The sequence below is a fragment of the Puma concolor genome, chromosome C2 (genome assembly GCF_028749965.1).
Source record: "Puma concolor isolate L17-30 chromosome C2, mPumCon1.1.hap2, whole genome shotgun sequence".
Taxonomy (NCBI): Eukaryota; Metazoa; Chordata; class Mammalia; order Carnivora; family Felidae; genus Puma; species Puma concolor.
The window spans coordinates 157,252,159-157,263,840 of record NC_141675.1 but is presented as its reverse complement, the minus strand read 5'-3'; the positions used below and the strand labels follow the sequence as shown (position 1 = coordinate 157,263,840).

Here is an 11,682-nt window from a genome sequence, read left to right as displayed (position 1 = left end):
TTAAACTGACCAGGGACTCGGCACAGCGGACACACGCTGATGGAAAGCCCCAACGGCTCTCTAATGCTACGATCTGTGCGGCGGACCCCAGCTTTACAATGAGAGGAAAACCCCTTGCGCACAGACGTTTCTGATGCCCGTTGAACCAATGGTCAGAGAGCAGGGTCGCTAGCTCAGCGTTCACCGTACGAGGGACACCGATCACACACGAGGCCTCACGACCGGGGCGGATTTTATTTCTGTAGCCCAGACAACGGGGAAGTTACTCTCTGAAGGCGGCGCTCAGTGGCGAGGGGACTCCCGTCCTGACGAGGGCTGGGGCATCCTGAACTTGGACAGGTCCAGGTTGAGGTCTAAGAAGGTGTACGGGGTATAGTCGTGGTGCTGCAGGTTCTTGTAGGTGGCGCTGTCCAGTGGCTCGGAGGCGCTGGCGGCGTGAGCGGACTCTGTGGGGGGAAACGCAAGGCCCGTGAGAACGTGGGACGGGCGGCGTTCCCGCGGGGCTCAGCTCTCAGAGACCGCGCGCCCCGCATCCTGAGATAAACTGTCTAACTAGGGAAGCCGGTGAAAGCTACAGGATCCTCAGACGCGAAATAAAGGAATTAGCGGAAGACGTACTCTAAACCTCGCAGCCGCCGCGGTGGGAGCCGCTGGTTCTTACGAGGCGTCTGAACAGCCTACTCTGTCCGCTCCCCGGCCCGTGCTGTGCAGAGCTGTGAAAACGCCTACGACAAGGATGCAGGGACTTTCAGGACTTGAGGGGAGCAAGAGAGACAAGTAGATCTACAGGAGTAGGAATGAACTATTTGCAGAAAAAAATGTTCAAAAGCAGAAGCCAGGTGAGCCCTCTAAGTCTCTGGATATACGAAACTAGACTCTGTCTGAACAACGTCACAAAGTTAAGGGGAACTGGAAGGGAGATGCAAAGTTTTCAACTTTTTTTGAAAAAGCTGCTGGCATACCTTCGATTCAGGCTAAAACGTACAAGCTAAGTTGTATTTCTTCACGTGGAAAAAGGACATTCGGTGATCTAGAACTCAAAGTGCACAGCTGAAGCAAAAGAACGCAGCTCTCCTGCCTTGGGACGTCCGCACAAGGGCACACGGCGCAGCCTGCGGGGAGGCCCCTGCACGGCTACCCAGGCTGCACAGGAAATCACCTAAGCACACTTTCCACCATTTGAATTCACACCCAGAGCTCTGTTTGTCACGTCTTCGGCTGTGTTACACAAAATCGAGGACTTATGCAGAGCTGACACCTTCCCGGTCTTGAGCAGAGAGACTGCCCATGTGGTGCAGGCACATTGGCGGATACAGGGAAGGTGTCAGCTGGAGGGAAACGTGGGTGCAGGAACCTCGGGGCAGGAACCCGAGCAGAGGACTGCTCAGCGACACCACACGGGGGTTGTGCTCCTGGGCGGCCTCCTTACCCCCCAAAGGGCAAAGGAGTACGAGAAAAACAACAATGGTTTGCTGTCATCATCCTAAGTTTTGGTTTTCGTCTCCAATTTGTAGCGTCAGGAACTGCATTCTCCAAGTCTGGACAAGGCTGGCACTTTGTGTATTAACGAAAGAGGGAGAAAACGGAAGGAAGAAAACACACAAATTCTGTCAACGGAAGGCAACCAATAACGATTAGCACATAATGGACGTCAGGCAAAGGCAGAGGCTTTAGGAAGGCTAAGGAGCAAATAGGAAGGGGCCGGGTTTGTTAGCAACGCAGCATTTTACAGACACTCTGCGGGGCCCGGCTCTGAACCCGGGGACGGCCCTGCCGGCTTCGCCACGACCTGCCCACAGCATGTGCCTTCATAAAGTTCGATGCGCAAGTCGGGAGCATAATAGGAATAAAACCCTAAAAATCTGTGATAGCAAATAGCCCTTCATAAAAATTCAATATGGAAAAACAAAGCAGCCCATTGTCTTTTTGGGTAAATCAGAGAAGGAAACGTCACCCAGCGGAAGGAAGACTAAAGCCGCCCCTGGCTGCCCCTGTGTCACTTACTGCGGGACTTCCCAAAATGGGGACTTCCCCTCCGGTCTAAGAAACCTAAAAGCAACACCCCTCGTATCCCCCCAAACCCCACACCAGGGGTAAGCACGGCTCTTCGCTGTGGGAGTGAATCAGGACCCCCTTCCCGCTGACCAGAGGCCCTGAAAGTTCACGGACACCTTCCAAAGCGAAGGGGGCCATGAAACCGCTAGAGTTGAAACATCACCCTGGCCGTGGGACAGCCAGGAGGACCAAGCGCACGCTGTTTCACCACAAAATAAACAGGAAATGCCCCAGGGATGCCGCGCACAAGGCGTGGGTCCCCAGGAGCCCGGCACAGTCCTCTGCCCGCCGGAGGCCGCGCTGCAGGTGCCTGACTACCTGGACCCCTCCTCGGGGCGCACAGGCCTCCGAAGGCCCACCACCCGCCCGGGAAAGCAGGGCTCTCGAGGGCGCAAGTGAAGGTATACCCTGGGTGCCGTCCGGCCCTCCTGGAGGGGCAGGGTCTTCCGCCATCCCGGCCCCGCCCTCAGGCTCTGGGCCCGCGGCCTTGTCCTGGAAATCGCTGCCTTCGCTAGGAGCAGGAACCGGCTTCAAACTTCGGACTGGCGCCTGACCTTCCAGAGTCTCTCCCGGGGCCTTCAGGGTTCCCTCTGTCACCTGCGCCCCCAAATTTTCTTTGCTGAACAGGGGGAAAGCCACCTCCCCACCACGCTCCGCTGCGTGTCGGCCCCGGTGTCTCTCGCTGGCCTCAGGAGCGGCTGGCGGCGGTCTTGCTGTTCCGGTTCTTTCCCTCCACTGAATGGGCGCTGGGCCGCCAGCCGGCTGTGTGGACAATCCTGACTCTGTATGAGCAGGCAGGACTTCTTCGGCTTTGGGCAGCTTTTGGCCTTCTTTATCGGTTTCACTTGATCTAAGAATTTTCTGGAATTGCTTTTCCTTGACGTTTTGCTTCATAAACTCTTTATCTGCTTGTGACTTGGGTGTTGTGGTTTTGCGTTTTGTGTCTTTTCTGTCCTCTGGCGGCTTGATGGTGCCCCCTTTCTTCTTGACCGGACGGGGCCTCTCGGGAGGGGGGACATCCGGCGGCGAGCGGGGCTTCTCTTTGGCGACTACTGCCATTCTGGGGGCTCCATCTTCGAGGGGGCGGGACGCCTGCGGTCTGGGAGGCCCTCCTCTGCCCCTGCTCGTCCCCTGGGGGTCAGCTGTGGAGCTCTCCCCCTCCCCCTCGGAGTCGGAATCGGAGGAGCTGGACGAAGAGGACGATGAAGATGAATCATCTCCCCTGCTCTCCCTAAGAGCTTTTGCATCCGTGCCCTGCTTCCTGAGTGGAGACGGAACTTTCTGAGGCGTCTCTACGACAGTCTTTCGCGACCGGAACTCTGGAGCCCCTTCGGCTGTGAACAGCATGCTGCCTTCGGGGCCGGAGCCGGGGCCGGGGCCAGCTACCAGCCCGCCCGGACTCACAACTGACGGGTGAGCACGGGGTGAAGACAAGTTTTTAGACAATTCAGCTGCTGTTGGGGTGGCTACGAGTTGGCCCCTCTCCTTTGGTTCCACTACATCTAGGAAATGGCATAAAGAGGAAGGTTATTCTCAATATTTTGTACATCAATCCAAATTCATAAGTCACAGACGGCTCGTTAAATAACAACTTGCTATTATATCTTCAATGTAATCATCCTAAGGAACGTTCCATGGGAACTCACTCTTAGGTCAAAGTCAAGCCGCCTGAGAGAGAACAGTAAGAAATGTAGGTCATTCCTTTGCAGCTGAAAAACTAACAAGCAGCTGTTTTTACCAACAGGAGTAACAAACTTGTCTCCACTGCTCACAATGCCAGATTCTTTGATGCTCATTTTTAAACGACTACTTCATCCAAAGCTCAAATCGTTAAACCACAAAGATATTTTCCAATGACTACTGCAAGCTTTACACATGTGTACTTTCTTAACTCTTTCAGAAAACTGATGCCTCTCGAATATTAAAAAAGTTATCCACGCTGGAGGAACCTGAACTTTCTGAAAACCCAGAAAACACAACTACAGACAAGAGCCTGGTTTGGGTTTGGGTCCGCACACACGCGTGTTTAAGTGCTGCAGGGTACCGGGAAGAGGATAACGTCGTTCACATCAACGTGCCCGAAGGAGAAGAGCCCTTCAAAATCAGAAGTCATTCGGGGATCTCCTCGGCCAAAGGAAAGCATTACACGACCAAAAGAAGCTAAAATAAACTGATAACGAGATACATATACATGAACAACAGGTTTTAAGCTGTAAAAAAAGGAAAAGGGCTAATATGAAACCTTTATATTTCATAGCATCGATTATTAAAAAAATAACACTGCACAGTAAGTTGATTGGAACTAACTTCATTCAGTTTTCTCAGGTGGTAAACCCTTTCTAACCCTGCAGATTTAAAGAAAAATATAAGACAAGCTTTTATAAATTAAAATTACTTTCCAAATCTAAAGCCGAAATCACACACATTACAGACACGCAAGTTCTAAATGCAGAGACTTCACTTTCAAGTCTAGGGGGTCTGTCTACTTTATACTGAAAAGATCTGAATCCTCCTTCTCTCAAGTGGGAAAAAAAACGTATTCCTAAGATCACCATCTTACCAGTATCCAAAAAGGGTTCTAATTGGTTTCTGAGCTCAGGGACCTACCCATGATAGATTGACAGAAAACGACCCAAGAAACCCGAGGAAACACCAAGAATCAGAAACGGGCCGGAGAGGAAACCCGGCGGTGCGAAAGGGTTGACGGGGCAGCCAGAGCAGAGGGGACTGTTTACATCCGTCACCTCCACCCCCTCCACCCCCTCCGTCAGCACCTTCACCCCTACCTCCTCCATGCCACGTCGGAAGCTGTGGCTACGTGCCAGCCCAGAATCTGCACTCCGCATGCTAGGCGGGTGCTGACCTAACTTCAGGACTCTCACAGAGCTCCAGGGTCACGAGAAACCTCAAAATGAGGCAAAGGAATGTATACACACTTGAACGCTCTGCTCTCTCTCTGTAAACCATACCTGAATCAGCTCAGCGGTTCGTAGCAGGCCCCGCACGCCGCTGTGCCCACTCACCTGGACCATGCACCCACGTTTACGTTGGGCATGAATGCTCCAAGTATGAAAAATTAACTAAAAACAAGGTGTATCTTACATGGGCTGTTTTGAATAGAAAAATTACAATTCCCGAATCTTCCAAAGTATGTGGTGGAGATTTAAAAACTGCAAATAAGTGATCGGAACTACGTTACAGGCTGAGTTATCACCCACTGACAATGGAAAGAAAACTTCATATGGGACTAACATTTAAAAATTCTCTTTGAAGAGGAAATTCCTATTATACGACATAAGAGCATTTTCATTATTCATGCTAAGTTACTGGGAGAATTGCAGGGAAAGGCCACCGGACCAAAACAAAAATGCACTTTCCTTTTATTGAGAGTCAATTTCTGGCCCAGTGCAGGACGGGCCCAGCAACCGCCCCCCCACCCCCGCGACCCCCCAAGGAAACTGCCACAATGGCTGGGAACCGCCACCGGTAGGTAGCTGCTGTTGCAGGGCTCAGGGCGCAGACCGAGTGTGGCCCCGCCGTGAGGTGCAGAATGACGTCACCTGGGAAACAGCACCGTCACCTAGAGGAACGAGGGCTCGCACGTTGACCTCGCCTGCTGGTTTTCACAAAGTCGCACACTTTTGGCCAGAGCAGGACGCCCACATACCGTTTTAGTTTGATACTGACCTCCCTCGAGAAACAAATCTATGAAAACACGAAACCACCTAGGGAAGGCTGGCCACGCAGGCACATCTCACAGCACAAGACGGCGACCTCCGGGGCTGTGTCTACTCTGCCGGAGGACGGATAAATGACCATGGCCTGTGCACGGTAAAGGCGCACAAACACTGCTAACCGTGCAGACGGAGAAGCTGTACTGCGTCTCCACCTCCTCTCCAACTGAACTTAGCTGTATTTCCCAGGTCTCTTTTCTGCTGGGGCGAAAAGTGAGGCCATGACCTACACGTTTCTGGTGGTCTCTGTCACACAGGCACAAATGACGATGGTGTTTGAAATGGATTAGCCACCTCAGTATTCTTCCAGATCTTGGGGCACCCGGGTGGCTCAGTCGGCTGGGCGTCTGACTGTGGCTCAGGTCATGATCTCATGGTTTATGGGTCCGAGCCCCATGTCAGGCTCTGTGCTGACAGCTGAGCCGAGATCCTGCTTCCGATTCTGTGTCTCCCTCTCTTTCTACCCCTCCCCTGCTCACACTCCGTGTCTCTCTCTCTCTGTCAAAAGTAAACATTTAAAAAAATTAAAAAAAAAAAAAAAATTCTGGGGTGCCTGGGTGGCTCAGTCGGTTAAGCATCCGACTTTGGCTCAGGTCACGATCTTGCAGTTTGTGAGTTCGAGCCCCGCGTCGGGCTCTGTGCTGACAGCTCAGAGCCTGCTTCCAATTCTGTGTCTCCCTCTCTCTCTGCCCCTTCTCTGTTCACGCTCTGTCTCTCAATAATAAATAAACGTTAAAAAAAAAAAAAATGTTAAAAAAAAATTCTTCCAGATCTCGTCACTGCGTCACAAAACCAATCTCGGAAACAAAGCACATTTCGACACAACACGAAGGAGCACGGTTACTCAAATTTTATGTGAACTAAAACTCTTTTCCATGTATAGGACTATAGAGTTGCTTGTCTGCTTGCTTGTCCGAGGACTGAGATTTTCTCAGAGGCAAGACAGCACGGAGAAGAAAACTACAGATGGTGGGGCCTTCCTGCCCGGGTTTACATCCGGCTCCACTCCTAACACACGTGTGGCCTTGGGCAGCTCACAGGCCTCTTCCCTCCTCCGCCCTCTCATCTAAGGCAGGGAGACGAGTACCGCCTGCTCACGGGTTGTGCGGACCAGACGGGACAATGTATGCCGGGCTCTGCTGGTTAGAAGTAAACACAACAAATCCCTATTTCCAGAGATTCCTCACCCTTCAGACTGAAATGAGGACTTGAAAGGAATCATTAACTGTGGCCTCTGGACAGACCCTTGAAAAGGCGGCACGGGAGTCGATGACTTAGTACCGATTGTTGCCATAGTGGCTGGACTGAGCGGACCGCCTGGAGGGGCACCTGTGAGGAGACCCTGGGCCCTGACATCTGCGTTGGTGGCTCTCCTTGGGAAGGAGGCAAGCACTACCAGAAGCTGGAGTCCCAGAAGGAATAGGGCAGAACGTCGTCTGGAACCCCGGGGTCCTGCCTCTGAGGCAGGCACCTTGCCTAGAGATGGGACCCCAAGGGTGAGCGCACAGGGCCAGATCTGCATGCGGGAAACTGCCGTTAAAGCTCCCAAAGCCAGTGAGGGCAGACAGGGCTTTAACCTGGGGCATTAACGGGCCACCAGCAGGCAGAAAGCATTTCCGCATTTTTCGCTTGACCAGTCTCATGAGCACTGACATCTCGGGCAAACACTGAGGCCTGTACATGTCGGTTTAGAAATTCCTTTTCTTCATACAGGGATTATAAGTACTTTTAGATTATACACAGATCTCACACGAATTAAAGACAGCGTAGTTCGCAATACTGTCTTCCCACCTAAAAGCACTCTACACTCAGTCGACACCGCACACATATATCCCCCTCACGGGGGCCTAGCACGGCCTGCGCGCTGACCCCACTCAGGCGGGAAAAACCTCATCCAGACTGATGACCAAACTACACAGGCCCAGGGCCAACTCCTAGGTCAATGTTCCCTGCTCATAACTGCGCCTAAAACTGTTACATAAACAAGCACCCTATTCTACTCACACATAGAAGCTTGTTTAAAAAAGGATCTTTGGGGACGCCTGGATGGCTCAGTTGGTAAAGCGTCCGACTTCAGCTCAGGTCATGATCTCACGGTCCGTGGGTTCAAGCCCTACATCGGGCTCTGTGCTGACAGCTCAGAGCCTGGAGGCTGCTTCGGATTCTGTGTCTCCCTCTCTCTGTGCCCCCCTCTCGCCCGCTCGAGCTGTCTCTCTCAAAAATATATAAACACTGGGGTGCCTGGGTGGCTCAGTCAGTTAAGCGTCCGACTTCAGCTCAGGTCATGATCTCACAGTTCATGGGTTCAAGCCCCACATCAGGCTCTGTGCTGACAGCTCGGAGCCTGCAGCCTGCTTCGGATTCTGTGTCTCCCTCTCTCTGTTCCTCCCCCACTCACACTGTCTCTCTCTCTCTCTCTCTCTCTCAAAAATAAAGATTAAAAAAATTAAAAAAATATATATATAAACATTAAAAAAAGGAGGGGAATCTTTGACTCTGCCACAATATTTTAAAATCCATTAAGTCAGCTTCAAAAACCTATGATGTAGGATTGCAGAAACAAGACTAAGAATCACCAAAGGCATCAATAACATTAGCAAGAGGTTCACTAATCATCAGTAAACATTGAAAGAATGTCAAAAATGTGCTATGTGTAATGCAGAATTTAACTGACATTCTGGCTGTTCGCATTAGTTTTTTAAATTATATTTATTTTTTGAGAAAGCATGTGTGAGAGAGAGAGAGAGAGAGAGAGTGCGCGCTGGGGAGGGTAAAGAGAAAGGGAGAGAGGAATCCCAGGAGAGAGGAACCCCAGGAGAGAGGAACCCCAGGAGAGAGGAATCCCAAGCGGGCTCCATTTCACCAGCGCAGAGCCCAACGTGGGGCTCAAACTCATGAATTGCGAGATCACGACCTGAGCTGAAACCAAGAGTGAGATACTTGACCAACTAAGCCCCCCAGCTGCCCCAGAAAAAAAAATTTTTTTTCGTGTTTATTTTTGAGAAAGTGAGAGAGAGAGTGAGTGAGAGAGAGAGAGAGAGAGAGAGAGAGAGAGAGAGAGGAAGACACAGAATCTGAAGCGGGCTCCAGGCTCCGAGCTGTCAGCACAGACCCCGACGTGGGGCTCGAACCCACGAACCGTGAGATCACGACCTGAGCCAAAGTCAGACGCTTAAGCAACTGAGCCACCCAGGCGCCCTAAGATTTTATTTTTAAATCAACTCTACACTCAACGCGGGACTTGAACTCACAATCTTGAGACAGAGTCCCAGGTTCCGCTGACTGAGCCAGCCAGGCGCCCCCTATGGTCAGTCGTTAATAACGAGCAGGGAGTAGAAAGTAAAATTCCCACAAGTATTTAAAATAGTGTCACACATTGTATTTCCCTTCCATGAGGATATGCTTCGTTGGTATTCAGGAAGGAGGAAAAAAAAAGTAAAATCCAGCAATAAAAGTCAAAATGACTCTGGACAAAGCCGGACAGAGATCACACATCGTGCTTCATCAAAGTGAGTGGTAATGGAAAACGGTTCCTGCTCTTAACTCCCTCCCCACGGTCATGAAAGGAGGCCCGCAGTCTGGACGGTGGCCCACGAAGCCTGGGAAGCCGATCTGTGTCTCTGAGACACTGAGAAGCGTCACAACTGGGGGAGAGAAAAGCAAGGTGGGGCTCAGGGCTGCCACAGGAGCACAGCATCTGTATCAGGGCCATCCAAACGTCCCCTTGCCACACATCAGAGCACAGCACTTAGAAAACACAGACAGAACTGGTTCAGGGCTAAATGCTGAGTCAAGGGCTGTTGCATTAGTGATGTGTTTGGTCTAAAATCTGCCACAGATCCGATGTCGGATTACAATCTGGACACGGCTGGAGATGAAGAATCGAATTATGTGGTTAGTAAAACTCTTCACGCCTGGAAAGCGGACTGATTTGTTTACTTTGCATTATTCTCCCCTTGGGACTATCATTAAAATCTTACTTTTTGGTGGACTTTGCTTCTTGGGATTTGGTGGCAGTCCCTTTTCGCTCTTCCCTGATTCCGCAGAGAGAGACACTGAGGGAGCAAGTCCTCGAAACACTCGTGCGTCTAGGAGCATAGTCTGACAGAAGGATGAACAAATATGGACATTTTAGAGTCATGCCATTTGGAAGCTATTACGACCTATAGACGTTATATATCATTACATGCATTACATGTACTATATAACGTGTTATAACATAGCATTCATGTCATATTTCTAACGCTTATTACAATTTTCATAACATACGGAAATTTTGGAAAATACAAAAAAAGTTGCAAGAAAGAAAACACATGACAGTCACTATGAACTATGTAACTCCAAGAAAAGTCAAAAACAGTTTCTCCTGTGCATACTTTTTGTAGCCCCCACCTACTATTTAACCTACCAAATACTCTGGTTCTTTTTGTTAATAAAGTGTTTTCCTATACTTAGAACGCCAACTAGAAGAAATACTACCTGGGAGCCTGGGTGGCTCAGTCAGTTAAGCATCTGACTTGGGCTCAGGTCATGATCTCACGGTTTGTGAGTTCAAGCCCTGTCGGGCTCTGTGCTGACGGCTCAGAGCCTGGAGCCTGCTTCGGATTCTGTGTCTCCCTCTCTATCTGCCGCTCCCCTGCTTGCTCTCTCTCTCTCTCTCTCTCTCTCAGAAATACACAAGCATTAAAAAAAAAATTAAAAAATAAAAAGAATAAATACTATCTGGCTGTTAGTAATGATGCAGGTGGATAACTGCTTCAAAACCACATACAATGTATCATAAATGGCAAACCTAAACTGATAATTCACTCAACATGTATTTACTAACAGCTGCTATGTGCTAGGCGCTTTTCTAGAAGCTGCATACAGAACAAAGGTGCCTCTCCTACATACACGAAGGTAAAATATATCTTTTTATGTTTATGACTATAAGTACGTGTGAAAGCTGAAAAAATTATTTGGAACCAGGTGTTTCAAGGACGAAACGGTGGACTCTCGGAAACAGATCTCCCCCCATCTGTACGCTCTATCTCGCAATGAATAGGAAGTGCTTTTGTAAGAGACTTTTGCAAATTTAAACGCAGGGCAATTATCTCACATTTTTTCTACACGTAAAAAGAAAGCCCTCTGTCTTCCTCTCTTTTCCCAGACAGGATCATGTAAGCGGGCATCTTAGTGGCTGCCAAGTAAGTTACCGGGTCACCCAGGTACCTTAGAGTCCCCTCCTCTCCCCTCCCGGCTACGTAAGAGGTCAAGACGCGGTCCTCAACGTCTCGGAGCGAGCGCGGCGGCGCAGGACACCTGGGAGCCCTCGCACCTGCCCGCGACCTTGGCACCGCACGCCGGGGGCTCCCCAGGAGATCGGGGTCAGTGTCCGTTCGCCGCGCCCCGCCCCACGGCCCGCGGCCACCTGCTCCGGCCCAGCGCCCTCTCTTCCACCCTGGAACCGCGTCATGGGCCCACCCGTACGGCTGGAGGTGCCCCTCGCCCCGGCCCTACGCGGGCTCCCGGCCGCCGGCCCGGCTCCCTTTACCTTCATTGCCCCCGACCGTCCTTGCCGCAGCAGAAGAGAGGCCGCCATGACTGTGACACGCGGGGGCGGGCCTGGCCAGGCAGAGGTCGCTCCAGGACTGACTCGACAGCTGCGCGCGCACCACCGGCTGACGGCCCGCCCCCTGGGCCGAAGGCACCAATCACAGGCAGGGACGGGAGTGGGCGGAGCGGGTCAGAGGCCGCCGGGCTGCGCGCGCCGAGGCCACGCCCCCGCGGAGCTGCCAATCACAGGCGGAGCTGTTCGCGCCGGTGCCGCCAGGGGCTGGACGCGCGCGTGGCCGCCGAAGAGGGTGTTGCCGTGTCCTTGTCTGCGGAGGGCGGGCGCGGCTTCTGCTCGCGT

At 51.5% G+C, this 11,682-nt stretch overlaps 1 protein-coding gene across 2 annotated transcripts; it reads right to left on the bottom strand.

Annotated features, from left to right (window-relative positions):
- Window positions 1-215: 215 nt before the first annotated feature.
- Window positions 216-11,480, bottom strand: NDUFV3 (NADH:ubiquinone oxidoreductase subunit V3). Of its 2 annotated transcripts, XM_025914098.2 has the most exons (4): window positions 11,323-11,480; window positions 9,770-9,890; window positions 2,463-3,557; window positions 216-446 (listed from the first exon to the last, which is right to left on the bottom strand). In XM_025914098.2, exons 1-4 carry the CDS (start codon window positions 11,368-11,370, stop codon window positions 283-285), a joined length of 1,428 nt encoding a protein of 475 aa, XP_025769883.1. In that variant the 5' UTR covers window positions 11,371-11,480; the 3' UTR covers window positions 216-282. The 2 variants fall into 2 exon arrangements, with proteins under 2 accessions (XP_025769883.1, XP_086532186.1); XM_086676060.1 differs by lacking the exon at window positions 2,463-3,557 and having other exon boundaries at window positions 11,323-11,478.
- Window positions 11,481-11,682: the final 202 nt, after the last annotated feature.

What these genes read in the sequence shown, in the direction of transcription:
- NDUFV3 (XM_025914098.2), bottom strand. Translation starts at nt 11,370, where the DNA reads ATGGCGGCCTCTCTTCTGCTGCGGCAAGGACGGTCGGGGGCAATGAAG. An exon ending in GACGGTCGGGGGCAATGAAG is followed by an intron (nt 9,891 to 11,322) that starts GTAAAGGGAGCC and finishes TCCTTCTGTCAG; the next exon opens with ACTATGCTCCTAGACGCACG. An exon ending in AGGGCCGGACGGCACCCAGG is followed by an intron (nt 447 to 2,462) that starts GTATACCTTCAC and finishes TTCCCCCCACAG; the next exon opens with AGTCCGCTCACGCCGCCAGC.